The sequence below is a fragment of the Salvelinus fontinalis genome, chromosome 3, assembly GCF_029448725.1.
Source record: "Salvelinus fontinalis isolate EN_2023a chromosome 3, ASM2944872v1, whole genome shotgun sequence".
In the NCBI taxonomy this organism is placed as follows: Eukaryota; Metazoa; Chordata; class Actinopteri; order Salmoniformes; family Salmonidae; genus Salvelinus; species Salvelinus fontinalis.
In genome coordinates this window covers 34,461,602-34,486,888 of record NC_074667.1, presented here as the reverse complement: position 1 = coordinate 34,486,888, position 25,287 = coordinate 34,461,602, and the positions used below count along the sequence as shown (strand labels likewise).

Here is a 25,287-nt window from a genome sequence, read left to right as displayed (position 1 = left end):
TAGAACAAAACGTATTAGATCTACTAAGCCTGTGTTAACCATATTTTTTTCCCCCATTCATTTGCGGTTTTTAGGACTACAAGTTGGCGAGCTCTATTGATAACAAGCTTAGGCTAATTAATCTAAACGTATGATATCTCCTAAGCCTGTGTTTACCACAGGCCTTATTTTCGGAGTTTATCCCAAAACTCTCCAGAAACGACATTGATTTTTCCCATAGGCATTGTCCAGCAAACCATGGCTGAGTGCCTACAAAAATATGCCATTATTATTGCAGAGATGAAAGCCTCAGTGACATTTATCTTCAATAGACTAATATTGTAGCTAGATATGTATGCATCCTGCATTTTAATAGGTACAATTACTCAGGCAATTGGAATAATGCTCCACATAACAGTGTTTGTATGTCAGTGTCACAGTCCTTCATATAAAAAAAATATATAAAAATACCCATAATGCATTGCAATGCCAACGTAGGCAAATCTGCCACTGGCTAGTTGTCAACATGGCCACCAGTGTTTGCCATCCGCTAGCATAGCTCTTCGCAATGGGTGTCAATTAACTCCACGTATTTAGCAAAAAGCCATATCGAACTAGCTAAGCACTAGAGACGCTTTAAACACCGCGTTCTTTAGTTTCTACAATACCCAGCCTGGTAAGAGACTACGAGCTAGCAGTAGCATAGTCGTAGTTAACAACAGTTAGCTACAGTAACTGTTAGATCAGATACACTATCATACATAGTATAGACTATTGAATGACATTCAGCTTTCTAGTTGCAGTCAGTTCGTATTTTCGAATATTGTTTATTTAACAAGGTATGGCTTTCAAAGTCTGTCATTGGCGTCCTATGTTAGCCGCTTGGTAGTTAGCTAAGCTATACACGTTATTGCTTTGATGCCGGCTTGGTTGGTGATAACATAAGCAGCTAGGACGTGATTTATGTGTACGATTGCTAATAATTACTCTCTTCAGTGTCAGTGAAAATGGCAAGCCCAAGGACCAGAAGAGTTTTGAAGGAAGTGAGAACCCAGGAGGAAAACAACGTGAGTAGCTAGCTAACGTTAGTTTGCTGTTTGACCAGTAACGTTGTAGCTGACTTAGTCACGACTTGATTGCCCAAAGGGCCAAGGCTGAACTGACGTTAGGACCTTGTGGGTGAACAATCTCTGTTGAGATATTCAATGTGATAGTGTCCACATCCATGTTTTCAATATCGACATCAAATAGCGAGCCAACATTTTCCCCTCTTTTCTCAGCTTTGCTTTGAGTGTGGGGGCTTCAATCCTCAGTGGGTGAGTGTGACCTATGGGATCTGGATTTGTCTGGAATGTTCTGGCAAACACAGAGGCTTGGGAGTGCACCTTAGGTGAGTAACTTCCATGTTCCAAAAGGACGATTTTTCTGATTGTGCTGGTATTTATGCTTGCCTGCAGAGGCTCGTCTGTGCATGAATGTCAACCCTCTACTGTTGAATCTCTTATCCTGAATAAGTCATTGTTCAAGCCTTCAACCATGCCCTTCTAAGATGATGATTACCACTTATATTCTTTAACCCACCATACCCACCTAGTCATCCAAATGTCTTCTTATATAAGATCCCATGCCTAGTTAAATAAAGTAACATTTCCTGTCAAGTCGGTTTGGAAGTATTTAACCCCTAATGTGATCTCTGTACTGTAGCTTTGTGCGCTCTGTTACCATGGACAAGTGGAAGGACATTGAGCTGGAGAAGATGAAGGCGGGAGGGAACGGAAAGTTTCGAATGTTTCTTGAACTCCAAGATGATTACGATGCCACCTGGACCATGCAGGACAAATATAACAGCAGACCTGCTGCACTTTTCAGAGACAAGGTAAGGAAGCCTCCCTTTTGAGTCATTAATTTAATGGTCATGTACATGATAAAGTTGCCGGGGACACTCCAAATCAACATTTCTGAATTTCCAATGCTAATATCAAACAGTACATCTATAATGGTCTCACTCACTGAAATGCATGCCTCTTTATTCTATTGACAGGTTGCAACCATTGCAGAGGGGAAAGAGTGGTCTATTGAAACTTCCTCTGCCAAGGACTGGACTCCGCCACAGGCTAAGACCGGACTTTCGTCGTCTCATCGGTAAGGGTGAAAAGAGTTTTATTTCATATAGCTAAAGTATTCACTTACTTGAATATTTTCAAAGTACCCATTTCCAATATTATCACATCCCATAATAATCTGTGGTTGGTTTTCCAATGTAGCTCAGGGGGCCCTGGCCAGAACTCGGGAAACCCTTCAGACAAGGTGTTTGAGGACTGGTTGAGTGACGATGTGAACTCTTATCAGAGGTGAGACTATTGTATCCATGCCATGCTTGTCTCTGAAGCAGATGTACAGCCCCCCCCCCCCCACCCCCCTCTCAAAACAGCCTCAATTTGTCAGACATGGACTTTACAAGGCATTCCACCGGGATGCTGGCTCATGTTGACTCCATTGCTTCCCACAGTGTCAAGTTGGCTGGATGCCCTTTGGGTGGTGGACCATTCTTGATACACACGGGAAATGGTTGAGCGTGAAAAAACAGGCTTCTTTGCAGTTCTTGACACAAACTGGTGCGCCTGGCACCTAGTACCATACCCCATTCAAAGGCACTTAAATCTTTTGTTATATTTTTTTGCTCCTTTGCACCCCAATATCTCTACTTGCACATTCATCTTCTGCACATCTATCACTCCAGTGTTTAATTGCTAAATTGTAATTATTTCACCACTATAGCCTTGTCCCTAGAGCTCCTAGACAGGATTGTGTCGAGGCACAATCCTGTCCCCTGGGGAAGGGTACACATTTTTTTTTACAATAATTCTGCAGGATTGAAGGTCCCCAAGAACACAGTGGCCTCCATCATTCTTAAATGGATAAATTTGAATCCACCTAGACTCTTCCTGGAGCTGGCCGCCCGGGCCAAACTGAGCAATCGGGGGAGAAGGGCCTTCGTCAGGGTGTTGACCAAGAACCCGATGGTCACCCCGACAGAGTTCCTCTGTGGGGATGGGAGAACCTTCCAGAAGGACAACCATCTCTGCAGCACTCCACCAATCAGGCGTTTGTGGTAGAGTGGCCAGACAGAAGCCACTCCTCAGTAAAAGGCACATGACAGCCTGCTTGGAATTTGCTTAAATGAACCTAAAGGACTCTGGTCTGAGGAAATCAAGATTGAACTCTTTGGCCTGAATGCCAAGCGTCTCGTCTGGAGGAAACCAGGCACCGCTCATCACCTGGACAATACCATCCCTACGGTGAAGCATGTTGGTGGCAACATCATGCTGTGGGGATGTTTTTCAGCGGCAGGGACTGGGAGACTAGTCAGGATCAAGGGAAAGATGAACAGAGCAAAGTACAGAGAGATCCACTCAGGACTGGGGGCGAAGTTCACCTTCCAACAGGACAACGACCCTAAGCACACAGCCAAGACAATCCAGGAGTGGCTTCTGGACAAGTCTCTGAATGTTCTTGAGTGGCCCAGCCAGAGCCTGGACTTGAACCCGATCGAACATCTCTGGAGAGACTTGAAAATAGCTGTGCAGCAACACTCCCCATCTAACCTGATAGAGCTTGAGAGGATCTGCAGAGAAGAATGGGAGAAACTCCATAAATACATGTTTATTTTTTTGTTTCACCTTTATTTAACCAGGTAAGTTGTTGAGAACAAGTTCTCATTTACACCTGCGACCTGGCCAAGATAAAGCAAAGCAGTGCGACACAAACAACAGAGTTACACATGGAATAAACAAGCATACAGTCAATAACACAATATAAAAAAATAAAGTCTATATACAGTGTGTGCAAATGGTGTGAGGAGGTAAGGCAATAAATAGGCCATAGTAGTGAAGTAATTACAATTTAGCAAATTAGCACTGGAGTGATAGATGAGCAGATGGTGATGTGCAAGTAGAAATACTGGTGTGCAAAAGAGCAGAAAAGTAAATAAAAACAATATGGGGTTGAGGTAGGTAGATTGGGTGGGCTATTTACAGATGGGCTATGTACAGCTGCTCAGATAGCTGTTGTTTAAAGTTAGTGAGCGAAATATAAGTCTCCAGCTTCAGCGATTTTTGCAATTCGTTCCAGTCATTGGCAGCAGAGAACTGGAAGGAAAGGAGGCCAAAGTAGGTGTTGGTTTTGGGGATGACCAGTGAGATATACCTGCTGGAGCGCGTGCTACAGGTGGGTGTTGTTATCGTGACCAGTCAGCTGAGATAAGGCGGAGCTTTACCTAGCATAGATGACCTGGAGCCAGTGGGTCTGGCGACGAATATGTAGCGAGGGCCAGCCGACTAGAGCATACAGGTCACAGTGGTTGGTGATATAAGGGGCTTTGGTGACAAAACGGATGGCACTGTGGTAGACTGCATCCAGTTTGCTGAGTAGAGTATTGATGTCATTTACAAAATAGCTTCCGTCGAGGATCGGTAGGATAGTCAGTTTTACGAGGGTATGTTTGGCGGCGAGAGTGAAGGAGGCTTTGTTGCGAAATAGGAAGCCGATTCTAGATTTAATTTTGGATTGGCGATGTTTAATATGAGTCTGGAAGGATAGTTTAGTGCCAAGCTTTTATCGTCAATACCCAAGAAGACTCGAGGCTGTAATTGCTGCAAACGGTGCTTCAACAAAGTACTTAGTAAAGGGTCTGAATACTTGTGTAAATGTCATATTTCTGTTTTTTTTGTAATAAATTTGCAAAACACTTTAAAAACCTGTTTTTGCTTTGTCATTATGGGGTATTGTGTATAGGTTGGTGAGGGGGGGGGGGACTATGTAATCCTTTTTAGAATAAGGCTGTAACGTAACAAAATGTGGAAAAAGTCAAGGATTCTGAATTCTTTGCGAATGCGCTGTTAACATATTGTAGCCAGAAAGCACAGTCTAAACCAAAAGTAAGATGCCACAGAGCACGTTTTACTATTGTTTAAAGATAACTTGAATCTGATTTTTCTCTTTATATATATTCTTAACCATAATTTTAACTAACAACTTTCAAGACTTTATCTGTAAATGCTCAACCAATGTATAGCACAGGGTCTTAATCCAAAAGTAAGATACCACAAAGTACACATTTGTACTTTTGCTTTAAGATCAATTTCATCCATATTTGTCATTTATTTTTATTTCCCGCTGGGACCACCCATATGCGTATGCATGATTGTAAGTCACGTTACATAAAAGCACTTCCTTAATGTAATTTATTATATAGGTTTTTGCTCACCTTTTATGAAGACTTATAATTTATGCAAACATATCATTTCCCCTGTAGTGGTGGCGGTTATAGTGGGAATCAGGAGAACCGCTATGTTGGCTTTGGGAATACACCGACCCCAGAGAAGAAGGAGGATGATGTCCTGAACAACGCTCTATCTTCCATTTACTCGGTACGGCAGTAATATGGCACAGCATCTGGGAATCTGCATGGCCCTGAAGTAAAGGGGGGGTTCCCAAATGGCACCATATTCCCTATATTTGGGACACAGACATGGAGTTTAAGGTATCTGTCATGGTGACTCGTGTGTCTATTTGGGACGCAGAGTTTAAGATATCTGCCGTGGTGAATTGTGTGTGAATTTTATGTTTTGTTTGATAGGGCTGGAGCAATTTCACAATCGGAGCAAGCAAAATTGCAGCCGTCGCCAAAGATAATGTAAGTATCTCCAAGGAAAGCTGTTATCCTGTCACAGAACTTAATTTCACTGTTTGTTAATAGCTTTTTTCCCGTCTTTTCACTGGACCAGACTGCAAAACTTGCAACCTCAGCAACTCTAAAGGTATGACTTTATTTTATTCAACAGTTAATTAGTACCCGATTGATTAGCACCATCAAGTTTTTAAAACTTTTAGTTACTATTAAGATATCGTAAAGTTTTTTTTTTTTACTAGCATCATTTTGCAACTTACTGTACTGCTCTAAAAACATGCATTTAGATTAGACTATTTATATGAATGTGTAGATACAAACTCTTAACCTTACAGGTCTGAGATGCCATTTAACAAAGTTGATAAAGATGTGATTGTGTGAATCCCTTTTTGATGAAAAAGCAAACCATTATTATGCTCATGCTCGCATGACACAAGTAATAAATATCTTTCAAAGTTTATTCGCCACATGCACAGGATACAATAAGTGTAAAGCAGTACAGGGAAATTCTTACCTTCAGAGCTCTTTCCAACAATGCAGTGATAATAATAATAACTACGATGCGAGTTAAAAAAACACGAGAATGCAAGAGTATGTTTAGGTCAGTGCCAGTACCTTTTATTCAATGTGCAGGTTTACTGGAGTGGTTGAGGTGGGTTTATGCATAAATAAATAAACTTTCTTGAACTGCATTATTGATTTAAGAGCTTGTAAGTAAGCATTTCACAGTAAGGTCTACACCTGTTGTATTCGGCGCATGTGACAAATAAAATGTAATTTGATTTAGTATGATAAACAGTACCAGTTAAAAGTTTGGACACGTACTCATTCAAGGGTTTTTCTTTTATTCTTACTATTTTCTAAATTGTAGAGTTATAGTGAAGAAATCAAAACTATGAAATAACACATGGAATCATGTAGTAACCCAAAGTGTTAAACAAATCAAAATATATTTTAGGTTCTTCAAAGTAGCCACCCTTTGCATTGATGACAGCTTTGCACACTCTTGGCATTCTCTCAACCAGCTTCACCTAGAATGCTTTTCCAACAGTCTTGAAGGAGTTCAGCACTTTTGGGCTGCTTTTTCTTCACTCTGCGGTCCAACTCATCCCAAACCATCGCAATTGGGTTGAGGTCGGGGGATTGTGGAGGCCAGGTCATCTGATGCAGAACTTCATCACGCTCCTTTTTGGTCAAATAGGCCTTACACAGCCTGGAGGAGTGTTGGGTCATTGTCCTGTTGAAAAACAAATAGTCCGACATTAGCGCAAACCAGATGGGATTGGGTATTGCTGCAGAATGCTGTGGTCGCCTTGCTGGTTAAGTGTTCCTTGAATTCTAAATATACCACTGACAGTGTCACCAGCAAAGTACCATCACACCACCACCTCCATGCTTCACGGTGGGAACCACACATGCGGAGGTCATCCGTTCACCTACGCTGCGTCTCACAAAGACATGGCGGTTGGGAGCAAAAATGTAACATTTAGACAACAGATTTCCACCGGTCTAATGTTCATTGATCGTGTTTCTTGGCCCAAGCAAGTCACTTCTTCTTATTGGTGTCCTTTAATAGTGGTTTCTTTGCAGCAATTTGACCATGAAGGCCTGATTCACACAGTCTCCTCTGAACAGTTGATGTTGAGATGAGCCTGTTACTTGAACTCTGAAGCATTTATTTGGGCTGCAATTTCTGAGGCTGGTAACTCTCTAATGAACTTATCCTCTGCGGCAGAGGTAACTCGGGGTCTTTCTTTCCTGTGGCAATCCTCATGAGAGCCAGTTTCATCATAGTGCTTGATGGTTTTTGCGACTGCACGTTTTTGCGACTGAAAGTACGCATTGACTGACCTTGATGTCTTTAAAGTTATGATGGACTGTCGTTTCTCTTTGCTTATTTAAGCTGTTCTTTCCTGCATTCCAGGTGAATACCTCATGAAGCTGGTTGAGAGAGTGCCAAGAATATACAAAGCTGTCATCAAGGCAAAGGGTGGCTACTTCAAGAATCTCAAATATAAAATATATTTGGATTTTAATACTTTTTGGGGGGGGTTACTACATGATTTCATATGTGCTGTTTCATGGTTTTGATGTCTTCTACAATGTTAGGTACACCTTCCTAATATTGAGTTGAACGTCGAAAGCGTTCCACAGGTATGCTGGCCCATACTGACTTCAATGCTTCGCACAGTTGTCAAGTTGCCTGGATGTCATTTGGGTGGTGGACCATTCTTGATACACACGGGAAACGGTTGAGCGTGAAAAACCCAGCAGTGTTGCAGTTCTTGTCACAAACCGGTGCGCCTGGCACCAACTGCCATACCCCGTTCAAAGTCACTTAAATATTTTGTCTTGCCCTCTGAATGGCACACATACACAATCCATGTCTCCAGGCTCTGTAACCTGTTTCGTCCCCTTCATCTAGCTACACTGATTTGAAGTGGATTTAACAAGTGACATCAAATAAAGGATCATAGCTTTCACCTGGTCAGTCTGTAATTGAAGGAGTAATTTGTATACTCACTTATGGTAATATACTAATGGTAAAATATACTGTACATGTAAACAAGAGTAATAGCGATCAGTAGCAGGACAAATAGGTAAATACTAATGGTAATCGCGATCAATAATCAATGGACGGCAGCGTAATGGAGTATAAAATCTAATACAATAATAATTTTAGCAGTTGTCTGAGGGGGTAGAGACCCGTGGATGGGCATATAGTCAGTGTGGATAGTCATGATGATCTGCTAAAGATAAATAGTTCTAGCCCCCTCTCTCAGGAAATACCAAGCTAGGGTCATTTATTTGAGTAAGACATTTTCATGTATTGGTTAAGAGGTTCAACCTCCTAATTCCATATGATGTACCCACAGAAAAATAATTATTCCAGATATAACGTAATTCTATGGATGCACCACTGTATGTGTTTCCATCTGCAGCAGAAACAGCAGTGCAAATGTTTAGCCTTCAGAGCTCATGGAACATAGATTTTCTTCCACAGGTTTCCCTTTTTATTTTTGCTCATAAATGAACTGGACAAATAACTGACCTTATTCTGTGAACATTACTGTAGTTTAAACTGTTTGTCGCTTCTTTAACTTCCTTGCTTTCTCTGGACGTAGTTAAGGGGCTATAAGCCGCCCCCCGAGCCGGTAAAATCATTAACAAATGCATGCTCTTTGTCCATATACCTGCATCTCCCATTTTACTCATTGTTTTCATGAATGTATTCATTCCCACCCTAAGCTTGTCGGCTGGTCATCGGAGTCCTGTCTGAAAATGTATGTGAAAATGACCAGACCCACCACTGCAAAATGGTGGATAAGTACAGTTAGCCTAACCAGTAGTGTTACATTGAGCTTTTCTTGGCTGCAGACAGAAAAACATATATTTTGCAGCTGATGGATAATCTTAATATCAAGGGCTGTAGTAGTTTAAAATTATTAATTAATATGAAGTTCTTGATCACTTTCACTTTAGTGGCTCCTTAAGACAATGGTTGAGAAACCATTCAAGGAGTGTGAACATTCTTGTCATTTACAAAGAAAGAAATCTTGGCATAATAATAAACATGATGACCACTTATTTTGTACTCACCAACCATAGGGTTATATATCCCTGCATGACCATTCCATTGCTCAGTTCCCATTGAGGGTCAGCCCTCGCTGTGCTGACTCTGCTTGTTTAATGTCCTAGTGAATGGAATGACAGTTCCCTCGCCTGCCTCAGCTTCCTGCTACTCAGAAATTCAGTCAGTGTCTTGCAATGTCGTGAATGTTGAACTGTTCTGTTTAATTCACACATCTTCTCCCTGTCACTCCCGACTAGGCCACAGAGTTAGGACAGACATTAAATGAGAATGTTATCAAACCTACCCACGAAAAGGTAACTGTTTAAAGTTAGTTAATAGGCTAATATGCTTCATAAAACCAGCTTTACATTTGATTTGCATTGTCTCCTTTGGAATGTGTCTGCTCTAGTGACTGACTATAGTGTGCACTGTGCATGTGTAATAGCTAATTGCTTGATGTAGAAATATTCAACATAGCTTCTTAAAATGGGTGTTTTCATATCTATCTTGACTGAGACTAACAGAAATCACCTACTGTCTCATAAGTAGGCTAATCACCACATTATTGTCCTCTCAGTAAAATAAAATCTAAGACTAATCACTTTGCGCACAATAAAATGTGCAACTGTTCACAATCAGAAACACTGCCTGAGCTAGTCTGTGTGGTGATGTCCTGATTTACACACCCACCTCTTGATGCTGTGAGTTGTCTCCATTTCCATTAACGGTGATTTGGCTTGTCCAGGTAAAAGATGGCAAGTTGCTAGATGAAATGTCCGTCGGCATTGCTGGGCTGGCATCCAAGGTAGGAGAAGGCAGACCTCTGCCTCACTGCAAACCTACAACCAGTCTCCTGAGTAAGGGTCGTGTGAAGCTATGCACTCATTAGGAATTAGCCTAAGTTTAGCAAGGTAAAATACGTTGGTGTAGTCATCACACTGCTTACTCTGAAAAGGAGACTGGTTTGGGTGTGTTGATGTACATTTTGAAGATATTCATGCAATTTGTATCTCCCTTTTCTCTTGCTGCTATTGTTTTTCTGGTGGTGAGTACTGTGTAGATTGAATTGTACTTATATTAACTTGTACAACCTAATACAACCTTTACTTTGGTCAATGAACTATTGTGAATCTGATAAACATGATTTGTAAACTTGTTTTGGTGAGTGTTGTAGACTTTATCAACATTTCATGTCTATTGATGTTTTCTCAATTTTGTTTGACATGTGTTCCCTCTTCTCAGGTTCAGGATGCTGGTGCAAAAGGCTGGAAGGACATGACTGACTTCTTTGCTGGAAAGCCAGAGGACGGGTAAATCAAAATGATTAAATTAATCTGGAATTAGGCATAGTGATGTGTCCGTTGAGGGTCTTTATTTCTGAGATAACCGTCTCCCCTCTTTGTGACGAACCTTCTCCCACAGGTCAGAAGAAGAGAGCTACCAGAACATGGACGCCACTGAAGGTTACCAGTTCAATTCCTCAGGCCCAGAACTAGGCCAGGCCCCTGCGCAGGACTTCTGGACGTCCTTTGGCAGCACCAGCTCCTCCAAGCCCAAGAAGTCCCCAAGCAGCGACAGTTGGACCAACGTCGATAACTCTGCTGCTGAGAAGAAGAGCTCCGACAGCTGGGACAACTGGGGCTCGAAGGCGGCATCCAACAACAAACACAGCACTGGAGACAGCTGGGAGGCCTGGGACAACAACTGGGACAACGCTGCTGGTGGAGAGGCCAAGGGCAAGAAAAGCCCCGCAGCCGCCCCCGCCAAACCTGCTGAGGAAACCTGGGACAATGCAGACTGGTAGAGGCCTCACTCACAATCCTCCCCAGCTCTTTCTCCCTTTTCCTCTACCTTCACTGCCTTCTCTCTTTCCTTCCTTCTCAGAGGCACTTTTACAGTTGCACAGTTCTGTCTCTGACCTAGGTTGAGTTCAATGCCAGTTCAGTATGTATTTATCACTCAATAACAACTAATTGAAATGGAATTGAGCTCAACGCACACTGAGTATTCCTGAATATTTACACATTTTAAAGGAAGGTTGCAGTCTATTTAATTTTGCTGGATGTGTATACATTTCTTTAATTAATTACAGGAGTTAAATCTAAATGTAAGCAGAGTCATAATCATCTCATGTCACATTTAAAGTTGTCTCCATATTAGAAGGCAAGGTGCCATCTTGGTTTTATGAGTCTATAGTCTGACATTTTAATACATCATCCTCAACTAAAGATGGCAGTAGTCACCTACTCAACCAGAGTTTTTAGAGTGAGAGGAGCCTGGTCTGTCAGTGGTTATCCCTTGAAAAACGGGGTTTCCACACTCAATTTATGCATAATGAAATTGACAAGGAACTGGAATCCAGTTTAGTGTGCTGTCGTGTAAAGCCAGCATCCCTTGCACCCCAACAGTGCGGTCTGTGTTGACTTAAACTTACGGTCAAAATGTTCTGTTGTATGTCAATTTACGACTGCAGCTAACCTTGGTATGATGATGCTTAGCATTGTGCAATGGCGTTATATGTATATAATGTAGCTGCTGGATTCATGTGACGCAAGTACAGTATTTTACCAATATTTTTTTCTTTCCATTCTCAGCCGTCTTCATTGAAACCTGAAGAGAAAGCTCTTATGAGTCGGTACGACTTGGTTATTTTGATGAGGAACAGGTGATAAGTACATTTAGGTTTTAATACAACCTAGTCTAAAAAGCGGTTGACAGTGTAAAAGTACTATTCCACCACCCAATCAGTGGTTGTCGATCGCATGGCATTAATCTCAGCAACTAACTGTAATATAAATGATAATGTGTTAATTTAATGTGATAAGCTGTACAATTATTGTGTGTTGAGAACTGGACACATTCGTTTTTGGAGTAGGGACTGTAACTCTGACTTGGTTCTCATTGCATGTAATACTGCCGAACCTGTGGGACCACCACAGCAACCTTCTGTGACCTCAGCAACCTTCTGTGACCTCAGTGGGATCTAGTATAGTCTAGTTGCGTCTGTTGTCCTCAACACACACTCCAAAAAAAAAAGAAGATTTTTCATTAAGCTGATTTTTTTCAGTCTCCATGTCCGTGTTAAGTGTTGCATCCAAGTTTTCATGACTTCATGTTAAAACAGACAACGGGCAAAGAACACGTCTCAGGCCAGTCATGTAAGAATCTTTGATACGAATTTCAGTTTGATACGGACAGTCGCTTCTCAAGGAGTGAGGTTGAATACTGCCAATTTTGAAAGAGCTTTTCGCTGGACTTCTAACATGAGTCCGATGTTTTACATTGACATGCAAATTTCAGCCATGTAATCCCTTGCCCTTGTTGTTCGATTTGACATGTTTTTGTGTTCGTATACAGGGGTTAAATGGGCATTTCTGTGTCCTGAATTGCTGGCTTTTCCATAGTCATTTTTCACAGATTAGCCTAGTTCCTACTGTTTACTATCTCACCTTGCAATGTCTCCCGTTGGAACTCTCAATTTCACCCTTGTATCTATGTGAGAGAGTGGCGTTGCCTAGATTATTTTTTTCACTCATGAAAAAGAGGAGACGTCAAGGCTATTATTTCTTAATTGCACCAGATTGTTGGAATTTCCTTCACCTGACAATTTTTCTGGTGGAACCACATCAATACGGGCTGATGTGGCGTGGCTTGCATTGTCTTGTGTGAACGAGAAATGCTTCTGCTAAATGAGAAACAAAGACTGCCTGAGTTGTTTTCTACACACCAGGATAACTAATGACTAACTGCAACGCTTGTGTAGTAGTGCATGTTTTGCGGTATTGCGCTCTCCCCACCCTCTATTTTAATGTTGTGTTACAAGCCTTAAAGAGCTGTCGTCATAGTCTATCTATTGATAAACCGGTGTCAGTTTGGTTTTAAGTGTGTGTTTGGGTTTGTGTTTTCCGTTATTAGATGGACAGCATGTATGATCAAATGATAAACTATGAACGTAAAACGAGGTGCTTCTGTTTACAGTTTGCCTCCATATTTCTGATGCTCTATGACTTTTTGTACTATGACTAATCACACAGCCTGGATGGTGAACCAGCCTGATGGTGAACGTAGCGATTGGGCTGTCTCCACCAAGCTAAAATACACATTCTTACAGTCCCAATTTAGTTCTTTAAAAAAATATAGTATTCATCAATGAATTCCAGTGTTTTAATCTAAAGGATGTTCAATGTTATATATTATGTTTTATAGATCTACAAGTCTCACAGTGGATCATTAGGTATAAATATGTTATGTAACACTTGCAAATTAAAGAATCTTCTCATATTTTTTTACCATTGATGGTAATGAAGACTTTTCAGCAGTGCGGTTTAGTGAAATATAGGCCTAACGCTGAAAAGTAAAGTAAACCATGTGCTTTTATGTCCATTCATGTTTTGACTGCCACATTGGAGATTGCCACCCACAATCTTTGTAGATATCATTGTTCAGTCAACAAATAATATTTTTTGATATTGTACTTGGTTGCCTAATGTAGCTATGGTTTGGAGATAAAAAAAAGGTAATTTCTTTATTTTGAAAACCAGTATTTCTAAGTACAGTGGGCGTTGGTGAGTTGAGTTCCACTAACTTATCTAAACAAGTATTCAATATTGGTGATTGATTAAAGGGAATTTCCTCCAATGCTTTTGAATCTCATGTGAACCATTACTTACTTTAGGCTTGTCCCTTATAGTAATGTAATATGTATAATGTGTAAAATGTACAGTTATGGGTGTATGTACAGTGGCTTCAGTATGTATTCATACCCCTTGACTTATTCCACATTTTGTTTTACAGCCTGAATTGAAAATGGTTTAAATAGCTTTTTTCTCTCATCCATCTACACACAATACCCCATAATGAACAATTGAAAACATGTTTTTAGAATTTTTTTCAAATGTATTGAAAATGAAATACTCTACGTGACCAAAAGTATGTTGACACCTGCTCGTCAAACATCTCATACCAAAATCATGGGCATTAATATGGAGTTGGTCCCCCTTTGCTGCTATAACATCCTCCACACTTCTGGGATGGCTTTCTACTAGATGTTGGAACATTGCTGTGGGTATTTATATCCATTCATCCACAAGAGCATTAGTGAGGTTGGGCACTGATGTTGGGCGATTAGGCCTGGCTCGCAGTCAGCGTTCCAATTCATCCCAAAGGTGTTTGATGGGTTTGAGGTCAGGGCTCTGTGCAGGCCAGTCAAGTTCTTCCACACCGATCTCGACAAACCATTTCTGTATGGACCTCGCTTTGTGCACCAGGGCGTTGTCATGCTGAAACTGGAAAGGGCCTTCCAAAACTGTTGCCACAAAGTTAGAAGCACAGAATAGTCTAGAATGTCATTGTATACTGAAGCATTACGATCTCCCTTCCCTGGAACTAAGAGGCCTAGCCCGAACTATTAAAAAAAACGGCCCCAGACCATTATTCCTCCTCAACCAAACTATACAGTTGGCACTATGCATTGGGGCAGGTAGTGTTCTCTAGTCATCCGCCAAACCCAGATTTGTTCCTTGGACTACCAGATGGTAAAGCGTGATTCGTCACTCCAGAGAACGCCTTTCCACAGACCATTATTACGAGCTACGCACTTCAGCACTCGGTGGTCCCATTCTGTGAGCTTGTGAGGCCTATCACTTCGCGGCTGAGCCGTTGTTGCTCCTAGACGTTTCCAATTCACAATAACAGCACTTACAGTTGACCGGGGCAGATCTAGCAGAGCAGAAAATTTTATGAACTGATGTTGGAAAGGTGGCATCCTTGGACAGTGCAATGTTGAAAGTCACTAAGATGTTCAGTAAGGCCAATCTTTGTCTATGGAGATTGCATGGCTGTGTTCAATTTTACACTTCAACAACCGGTGTGGCTAAAATAGCTGAATCCACTAATTTGAATGGGGTATCCACATACTTTTGTGTATATATAGTACATGTAATTTCCATAAGTATTCACACCCCTGAGTCAATACTTTGCAGAAGCAACAGACTGAACCATGTTTTCCTTTAGGATTTTGCCTGTGTTTAGCTCCATTCCATGTATTTTTTTTTTTATCCTATAAAAACCCTCACCACTTAACAATAACAAGCATTCCCATAACATGATGCAGCCACCACTATGCTTGAAAATATGGAGAGGTACTCTGTTGTATGGGATTTGCCCTAAACACAACAAAAGTTAATTGCTTTGCCACATTTTTTGCTGTATTACTTTAGTGCCTTGTTGAAAACAGGATGCATGTTTTGGAATATTTTTATTCTGTACAAGCTTCCTTTTCACTCTGAATTAGGTTAATATTGTGGAGTAACTACGATGTTGTTGATCCATCCTCAGTTTTCTCCCATCACAGCCCTAAACAATTAACATTTATTTTATTTTTTTGTGTACTTTTTACCCCTTTTTCTCGCCAATTTTGTGATATCCAATTGTTAGTCTTGTCCCATCGCTGGAACTCCCGTATGGACTCGGGAGAGGCGAAGGTCAAGAGCCATGCATCCTCAAAAACACGACCCGCCAAGCCGCACTGCTTCTTGACACGCTGCTCGCCTTACCCAGAAGCCAACCACACCATTGTGTCGGAGGAAACACCGTACACCAGGCGACCGTGTCAGTGTGCATGCGCCCGGCCCACCACTGGAGTCACTACAGCACGATGGGACAAGGATATCCCGGCCGGCCAAACCCTCCCCAAACCTGGACGACGCTGGGCCAATTGTGTGCCGCCTCATGGGTCTTCCGGTCGCGGCCAGCTGCAACACAGCCTGGTATCGAACCCTGATCTGTAGTGACGCCGCTAGTACTACAATGCAGTGCCTTAGACCGCTGTGTCACTTGGGAGGCCTCTAACTTTAAAAAAAATCACCATTGGCGTCATGGAGAAATCCCTGAGTAGTTTCCTTCCTCTCTGGCAACTGAGTTAGGAAGGATGCCTGTGTCTTTGTAATGGCTGGTTGTATTGATACACCATCCAAAGTGTAATTAATAACTTCACCATGCTCAAAGGGATATTCAATGTCTGCTTCTTTTTTTTCTTTTTTTCACCCATTTACCAATAGCTTCCCTTTGAGGCAACCTCCCTGGTCTTTGTTTAATTTGTTTGAAATTCAGTGCTTGACAGAGATGAGGTAGTCATGAAAAAATGGTTAAACACTATTATTCCACACAGTGAGTCCATGCAACTTGTGTGACTTGTTAAGCACATTTTTACTCCTGAACTTATTTAGGCTTGCCATAACAAAGGGGCTGTCAATAGTTATTGACTCAAGATACTTCATTCAGCCTTTTAATTTGTAATTTAAAAAAAAAATCTAAAAACCTAATTCCACTTTGACATATGAGGTATTGTATCTAGGCCAGTGACACATTGCTATTGTATCCATTTTAAATCCAGGCTGTAAAACAACAATGTGGATAAAGTAAAGGGCTGTGAATACTTTCTGAAGGGACTGTATGTGCACTACCTGTTGTCTGAATGGAAAATAAAAACATACATGTATGTTGAAAATGCTGTTTTAGATTCCCCCCTCTTTCCTTGGTAGATATCATATGTTTTGAATATGGTGTCATGAGATTAATTATACCATGTACATGTCACATTACGATATGTATTAAATGTTAATTGCATTGCCCTGCACATGCACTGATTAAAATCAAAATGTTGAATGTATGTGAAAGACAGGATTATTGTGCAGTAGCCATGGACGTATATTTTATGTCCCGCCTACGAGGCGTGGTGATGTATCGTATTACCACAGATGCTGCATTGGTGGAAGTATCAAACGGCGATCCGGTCCAGGCCATGGGGTAGGTAACCGCAGTTACATGAACTATTTACTATCAGTAAATTAACAGTTTTGAGTAATTATAGAATTTTGTCGTTATATTGTAATCACTGTTGCGCGCCTGCAGACCAAAAAACACATCGGCAGTAGCCTAGTGAAAAATAGATGTTTGCGAAGGAACAAATCATTCTCCTATGGAATATCGTGTGTAGGCTTTTTTCAGTGATGATTCACTCTTGAGACGAATAACGTTACGTTCTATAAATTCATACATTTAGGATTTTATTCACTTGGAGGGGATTTCAGTGTTGAAATATGAATTCCCATTAGTTATATAAAGCGCTGGCTACAATTTAATTCAAGCTAGCTGTGTTTCTCAAATTAGTAAATGGATTTACATGCCTTGCCATCCGATGTGGCTCATTTACAGCCACACTGCCTTCGGTAGCTAGTAAATTATCAACGCTCACGAGGCTACGTGAGGTTATAATTGTTTATAAAATTATTATTAATATCTATTTCACAATTTGGCCAGGTTTCTGAAAATACAGCGTTGAGAGCAGGAATGTCATTTTATTGCTATGCATCCTGGCTGCAGCCCATTCTGTCTTAATTACAATGGTCTTACAAGGTGGTGGTCAGCAGTAATTGATACATTGTTACAAATGTATCCAGCTGCCTTGTGTGACACACTGAAACCACCCTCATCTGTCTGTGAGGGGGACTCTTTGTCCCCATCATTCTACAGAAGGTCGATATTTGTCCTCCTGCAAGCTGGGGATCTGTTACTCAGTAACCTATCAGATCAGGTACCTACCTACCTGTCATACTATGTCAAGAGCCAGGATCATGCATGAGTCCTGAAAACAAACGATTTAACTAATTTCCCTGTAACATAAGATAACTGTAACATTGCCACTCAGGATTTGCAGTTAGGGCCAGTACATGGTAGGCTATGGGGTCTTTAGGATCAGTTATCTGAAGTCTCTCCTAACTTTCCCAGATTAGGTAGGTCAGTGGCTGCTTGAGTAGCTGAGCTCCACAGCAGCATCACCAGCAGACAGTATTATCCCTTATTTTAGTCAGGATGCCTTTGAAAATGTGTATTTTGTCTTGCAGTTTTTACATTCCCACATCAAGAAGAATTGCAAGACAGAATCCCTCTGTCTATAAAATAAGAAATTCAATACACTCAAATGATGTCAGTTAAAAGCGTTCTGCAAGATTGGTTTCAATCTGAGATGCAATTAAAATAGTTTTAGAAGGAATGTCTGCATGAAAGCAGGTTGTCAGTATTTGACTGGCTATTAACATCAAGAAAAGGATAAAGGGAACTTCTCAAGGAAGGGATTTTATAGGGGTGGAGAAGCATTAAAGGTGGAATGTTTGACTATATTTTACAGTTCCTCTAATGATACTTTCCCACTGTTAGGCTTTGCACCAGTGTTTGACCCAAAGATGCCTTGACAGTTTGTCTTTACAGGGGAGCTGATGCCATGGTCTGAAACGTGAGATTGAGAGAGCGAGTGAGGTGCCCACTCAACGCTCCAACAGGTGAGGACGGTCGCCATATCTTGTTAAGATAAGACCCAGGATGAGAGGAGAAAACAGAAACAACAGCACCCACTTAACAGTTAACGAGATTAGCCTTTTGGCATTAGAGAAGAGCCCTGGCTGAGATTCCTCTTCAAATGTGTGGGGGAAAGTTGTGCTAGGATGGAAAAGGAGTAGGACTTTTTTTTTGAATTCACGTTGAACAAGATGGCTGTCCAGACAGCATAGTCCTCATAATGGGCAGAGGGAGAAGCCTACTAAATTAAGAATGTCTCTCAGGCTTACTGGGCATCTGTTTTCAATTCCATCCCTTATTGCCCAGGCATATAGGTCCTGACATGTACTGACTGTCTGATTCGCCTCCCCCCAACCTAGACACACACACACGTACTGTCTCTCTTAATAACCTCTTAGCCTTGTGCTTCATGGACTCTGGTTTCTTAGTGGTGCTTAGTGGTTTTCCCCACCATTGTGGCTGTAAGCACATGGCCCTCTGTCAATTACTGGAATTCTGAGTTAGTATTCAGACGGTATCCTCACTATGCTGGACTTAGTCTTTCATGCCATGCATATTGTTCCCCATGTAGAATATTGACTCAGCTCTTAATTATTTCCTTAATTTAAAATTAAATTATAGAGATCAGTCATGTTTGCTTGTTTTGGTTCAAGAATTTCATTGATACCCTAATATTTTAAGATTTTTGTAGAGCTAGTCAGTGAACTGAGAAAATTAACACCATTCTTGCCAGCTCGTGGTACACTCTGTATGTGTGTGTGTGTGTATATATATACACACACACACACACACACAAAATTGTGGACCCCTTCAAATGAGTGGATTTGGCTATTTCAGCCACACCCGTTGCTGACCGGTGTATAAAATTGAGCACACGGTGATGCAATCTTCATAGGCAAATATTGGCAGTAGAATGATCTTACTGAAGAGCTCAGTGACTTTCAACGTGGATGCCACCTGTCCAAGTCAGTTAGTTGCATTTCTACCCTGCTAGTGCTGCCCGGTCAACTGTAAGTGCTGTTCTTGTGAAGTGGAAACGTCTAGAAGCAACGACGGCACAATCGCGAAGTGGTAGGCCACACAAGCTCGCAGAAAGGGACAGCCGAGTGCTGAAGTGCGGAGCTCGTAATAATAATCTGTCCTCGATTGCATCACTCACTACCGAGTTCCAAACTGTCTCTGGAAGCAACGTCAGCACAATAACTGTTTGTTGGGAGCGTCATGAAATGGGTTTCCATGGCCGAGCAGCCGCACTCAAGACTAAGATCACCATGCGCAATGCCAAGCGGTGGCTGGAATGTTGTATAGCTCGCCACCATTGGACTCTGGAGCAGTGGAAACGTGTTCTCTGGAGTGATGAATCACGATTCACCATCTGGCAGTCCAAGGAACGAATTTGGGTTTGGCGGATGCCAGGAGAACGCTACCTGCCTGAATGCATAGTGCTAACTACAGTTTGGTGGAGGAGGAATAATGGTCTGGGGCTGTTTTTTATGATTCGGGCTAGACCTCTTAGTTCCAGTGAAGGGAAACCTCAGTGCTACAGCATACAATGGCATTCTAAACTCAGCAAAAAAAAGAAACGTCTCCTTTTTCAGGACCCTGTCTTTCAAAGATAATTCGTAAAAATCCAAATAACTTCACAGATCTTCATTGTAAAGGGTTTTAACACTGTTTCCCATGCTTGTTCAATGAACCATAAACAATTAATGAACATGGACATGTGGAACGGTCGTTAAGACACTAACAGCTTACAGACCATAGGCTATTAAGGTCACAGTTATGAAAACTTAGGAGACTAAAGAGGCCTTTCTACTGACACTGAAAGATGAAAGATGCCCAGAGTCCCTGCTCATCTGTGTGAACGTGCCTTAGGCATGCTGCAAGGAGGTATGAGGAGAGGTGATGATGAGATGTGGCCAGGGCAATACATTGCAATGTCCGTACTGTGAGATGCCTAAGACAGCGCTACAGGGAGACAGGACGGACAGCTGATTGTCCTTGCCGTGGCAGACCACGTGTAACAACACCTGCACAGGATCGGTACATCCGAACATCACACCTGCGGGGCAGGTACAGGATGGCAACAACTGCCCTAGTTACACCAGGAATGCACAATCCCTCCATCAGTGCTCAGACTGTCCGCAATAGGTTTGGAGAGGCTGGACTGAGGGCTTGTAAGCCTGTTGTAAGGCAGGTCCTCACCAGACATCACCGGCAACAACGTCGCCTACGGGCACAAACCCACCGTCGCTGGACCAGACAGAACTGGCAAAAGTGTTCTTCACTGACGAGTCGCGGTTTTGTCTCACCAGGGTTGATGGTCGGATTTGCATTTATCATCGAAGGAATTAGCGTTTACACCGAGGCCTGTACTCTGGAGTGGGATCGATTTGGAGGTGGAGGGTCCTTCATGGTCTGGGGCGGTGTGTCACAGCATCATCGGACTGAGCTTGTTGTCATTGCAGGCAATCTCAACGCTGTGCGTTACAGGGAAGACATCCTCCTCCCTCATGTGGTAAACTTCCTGCAGGCTCATCCTGACATGACCCTCCAGCATGACAATGCCACCAGCCATACTGCTAATTCTGTGAGTGATTTCCTGCAAGACAGAAATGTCAGTGTTCTGCCATTGCCAGCGAAGAGCCCGGCTCTCAATCCAATTAAGCACGTCTGGGACCTGTTGGATTGGAGGGCTAGGGGCATTCCCCATAGAAATGTCCGGGAACTTGCAGGTGCCTTGGTGAAAGAGTGGGGTAACATCTCACATCAAGAACTGGCAAATCTGGTGCAGTCCAATAGGAGGAGATGCACTGCAGTACTTAACCTGTCTAGGATCAGCGTGCCGCTAGCGGCACACCCCCCCCCCTCCCACTGAAAAACCAGTGCCGCGAAATTCAAAAAAAATATTTTTTTAAAATATTTAACTTTCACACATTAAAGTCCAATACAGCTAATGAAAGACACAGATCTTGTGAATCCAGTCAACATGTCCGATTTTTTAAAATGTTTTACAGGGAAGACACAATATGTAAAGATGTACATCTATTACCTAAAAACACATTAGCATAATCCACCATCTTTTATTTGTCCACCAACACCAGTAGCCATCACCAATTCGGCTAAACTAAGATATTTATAGCCCCTAACCAACAAAAAAACTCATCAGATGACAGTCTGATAACATATTTATGGTATGGGATAGGTTTTGTTAGAAAAAAGTGCATATTTCAGGTAGATGGCATAGGTTACAATTGCACCCACCGTCACAAATGGAATAGAAAAACTACTTAGAGCAACGTGTTTACCTACTTACTAATCATCAAACATTTCGTAAAAATACACAGCATACACGAATCGAAAGACACAGATCCTGTGAATACAGACAATATTTCAGATTTTCTAAGTGTCTTACAGCGAAAACACAATAAATCGTTATATTAGCATAGCACATAGCACATAGCAGCCCAGCATTGATTCTAGCCAAAGTGAGCGATAACGTCAACATCGCCAAAAATATATTAATTTTTTCACTAACCTTCTCAGAATTCTTCCGATGACACTCCTGTAACATCATATTACACAATCCATATAGAGTTTGATCGAAAACGTTTATATTTAGCCACCAAAATCATGGTTAGACAATGTGAAATGTAGCTCAGCTGGTCAGAAAATGTCCTTGCGCCACTTAGACAGTGATCTACTCTTATACATAAATACTCATAAACGTGACTAAAAAATATAGGGTGGACAGGGATTGATAGACAATTTAATTCTTAATACAATTGCGGAATTACATTTTTTAATTTATCCTTACTTTTCAATACAGTTTGCGCCAAGCGAAGCTACGTCAAAAAACATGGCGTCCTAAGCCACTAAAATGTTTCGACAGAAACACGATTTATCATAATAAAAATGTCCTACTTTGAGCTGTTCTTCCATCAGTATCTTGGGCAAAGGATCCTTTCTTGGGAGTAATCGTCTTTTGGTGGAAAGCTGTCCTCTTGCCATGTGGAAATGCCAACTGCGTTCGGGATGAACTGAAAAGCGTGCCCAGCTATTCACATCGTTTCAAAAATAAATGTCCCAAAATCGCACTAAACGGATATAAATTGCTATAAAACGCTTTAAATTAACTACCTTATGATGTTTTTAACTCCTATAACGAGTGAAAAGATGACCGGAGAAATATAACAGGCTAAACTAACGCTTGGAACAGGGGCGGCTCGGTGTCCTCCACGCGCGTTACGCACCAAGAAAAGACTTGCTAGCTACAGGGTTTTTTAATTTATAGGGACTGTGAACGCGCAATCGACCCCATTGGAATCGTCATCACGTAAAGGCATCCAGGGGAAGACGTAAGAAGTGTCCGTATAGTCATAGCAATAACAGTGCCCTTTTAACTGACTTCAGAACAGTGGCCAACATTTCTGAAATCTGACTCCATGTCAGGGAAATTGCTGTAGAATGGGCTCTGTTCCACTTAGAGACAAAATTTCAACTCCTATAGAAACTATAGACTGTTTTCTATCCAATAATAATAATAATATGCATATTGTACGATCAAGGATTTTGTGGGAAGCCGTTTCAAAAATTACCCAATTAGCATAAATAGTCTCAACAGCGCCCCCATCCTCAACAGGTTAATGCAGCTGGTGGCCACACCAGATTGTTACTTTTGATTTTGACCCCATCTTTGTTCAGGGACACATTGTTCCATTTGTTCGTCACATGTCTGTGGAACTTGTTCAGTTTATGTCTGTTGTTGAATCTTATGTTCATACAAATATTTACACATGTTAAGTTTGAAAATAAACACAGTTGACAGTGAGGGGACGTTTCTTTCTTTGCTGAGTTCAGATTCTGTGCATCCAACTTTGTGGCAACAGTTTGGGGAAGACCCTTATCTGTTTCAGCATGACAATGCCCCCGTGCACAAAGCGAGGTCCATACAGATATGGTTTGTAGAGACCGGTTTGGAAGAACTTGATTGGCCTGCACAGAGCCCTGACCTCAACCCCATCGAACACCTTTGGGATGAATTGGAACGCTGAATGTGAGCCAAGCCTGATCGCCCAACATCAGTGCCTGACCTTACTAATACTCTTGTGACTGAATGGAAGCAAGTCCCTACAGCAATGTTTCAACATTTAGTTGAAAGCCTTCCCAGAAGAGTGGAGCTTGCTATAGCAGCAAAGGGGGGGACCAACTCCGTATTAATGCCCATGATCCTGGAATGAGATGTTCGACGAGCAGGTGTCCACATACTTATGGCAATGTAGTGTATCAGAAGTCCATTCACAAAGTGGAGCTGACAGCTGCAGTAGCACTTGTACAGGACTCCACTAGTGCTGTGGCTCAAACTGTTATCGTGGAGGCTGCAGTCAGTGGTAGAGGTCTTCACAGGTCCAACGTCCAAAATGGATCTGGGGTTTTCCCACCCTGACCAGATATAAATAAATGTTTTGAATATAGACCCGTTCCGAACGGAATCGGGGACAACTAGACCCGTTCCGTATAGACCGGGTTGGATCCATACCCAGTCTGATCTGAGTGAGGGAAGCAGCAGAAAATGCCTTTTTTTGAGCTTCTGATAACCAGACCTGAAAGCTCAAGAGGGAGAGAGAGGTGCCGCTCTAGCAGGCAGGGGAGCTGTCGTTCTGTGAATGTACTGTGAGCGAGTGGCAGAGGAGCAGGAAGGGAGAGACGAGAGACGGCAACCAATCAAGCGGACTTGCGCTATAGTAGACTAATAGCTGCTGTAACTCAGTTATTTATCATCCAATATTATTGCTCAGTACCTGTCTTGACTGCGTCAAACCGGGAAACGCTAGTTAAGCTAGGTATCGTTTGCTAGTTAGGCTAGTTGAGGCTGCAGTGCATGTGCTTTCTCATCCTACAGTTACACAACAACAACTCCATTCAGAATATTAAGTAGCCTGTAGCCTCTCCTTCTCCTTTAACTTTTAATTCCTTCATTGTAATTCCATCTTCCATTGATTAGATATCTCCTAACTTTTGCCACACATGGAGGCTCTGACTGTAGCCTATTGCCGCTTTGAATTATAATTGGCCAACAACAAGCTACACGCGCCACGCTCATGAAAAAGCAAGAGCAGCAGCATAAATAATACAATTTCTCTTTCTACTGCAGCGGTCTCGTTCGAACCTGTACGGCCCTTCTGGACAAGTCAGTTAAAATTACACATACCCGAGACCCGTGACAATCAGATCCGACCCAGACCCATGACATTATTTAGAATTCCGGATCCGGTCCTGCGTTGGGTATTCGGGGACAGGTGGATCTGTGAAGACCTCTAGTCAGTGACTTTTGGACTGGGAATGGACGATTGTGTCCGAAATGGCACCCTGTTTCCTATGTAGTGCACTACTTTTGACCAGAGCTCTAAGAGGCCCTAGTTATTCCCATTTGGGACTGGGAATGGACTTCTCTTATTTATACCCCCAGATAATGGCAGCATTGTGGCCCAGATGATGTGTCATGGCAGGAGTTCCTGTCTGGCAAGGTTAAGTTAGCCATTACATGTGCCTTGTCTTCCGGTGTCTATTTTCATGTTGTTGTTGATGTTTGGCCACAAATGCACTGACGGTGTGGCACTGTGTCAAGAAAAACATGTCTGTGAAATGAAAAAAAAAAAATAGAAATTACTTTTAGAATTAAACCCTCACA

At 42.0% G+C, this 25,287-nt stretch overlaps 2 protein-coding genes across 11 annotated transcripts in view; both read left to right on the top strand.

Moving 5' to 3' along the window:
- Nucleotides 1-469: 469 nt before the first annotated feature.
- Nucleotides 470-16,754, top strand: LOC129845360 (ADP-ribosylation factor GTPase-activating protein 1-like). 6 transcript variants are annotated; one of them, XM_055913256.1, is made up of 14 exons: nt 470-655; nt 976-1,046; nt 1,260-1,369; nt 1,684-1,855; nt 2,021-2,121; nt 2,244-2,330; nt 5,294-5,408; nt 5,618-5,674; nt 5,766-5,798; nt 8,794-8,823; nt 9,500-9,556; nt 9,988-10,047; nt 10,485-10,552; nt 10,665-16,754. In XM_055913256.1, exons 2-14 carry the CDS (start codon nt 987-989, stop codon nt 11,044-11,046), a joined length of 1,332 nt encoding a protein of 443 aa, XP_055769231.1. In that variant the 5' UTR covers nt 470-655; nt 976-986; the 3' UTR covers nt 11,047-16,754. The 6 variants fall into 6 exon arrangements, with proteins under 6 accessions (XP_055769231.1, XP_055769239.1, XP_055769246.1 ...); XM_055913264.1 differs by lacking the exon at nt 8,794-8,823; XM_055913271.1 differs by lacking the exon at nt 9,988-10,047 and having other exon boundaries at nt 10,491-10,552.
- A 203-nt stretch (nt 16,755-16,957) lies between these two features.
- The window catches only part of LOC129845330 (engulfment and cell motility protein 2-like), a 33,415-nt gene continuing 25,085 nt past the window's right edge, over nt 16,958-25,287 (top strand). For 4 of the 5 annotated variants that reach the window (XM_055913245.1, XM_055913232.1, XM_055913240.1 and 1 more), the window contains exons 1-2: nt 16,958-17,048; nt 18,497-18,580. The gene's annotated coding sequence lies outside the window, so the exon portion shown is untranslated. The remainder of the gene's footprint in view (nt 17,049-18,496; nt 18,581-25,287) is intronic. The other variant, XM_055913225.1, reaches the window with a different exon arrangement.

What these genes read in the sequence shown, in the direction of transcription:
- LOC129845360 (XM_055913256.1), top strand. Translation starts at nt 987, where the DNA reads ATGGCAAGCCCAAGGACCAGAAGAGTTTTGAAGGAAGTGAGAACCCAG. An exon ending in CTCTATCTTCCATTTACTCG is followed by an intron (nt 5,409 to 5,617) that starts GTACGGCAGTAA and finishes TTTGTTTGATAG; the next exon opens with GGCTGGAGCAATTTCACAAT. An exon ending in CAGCCGTCGCCAAAGATAAT is followed by an intron (nt 5,675 to 5,765) that starts GTAAGTATCTCC and finishes TCACTGGACCAG; the next exon opens with ACTGCAAAACTTGCAACCTC.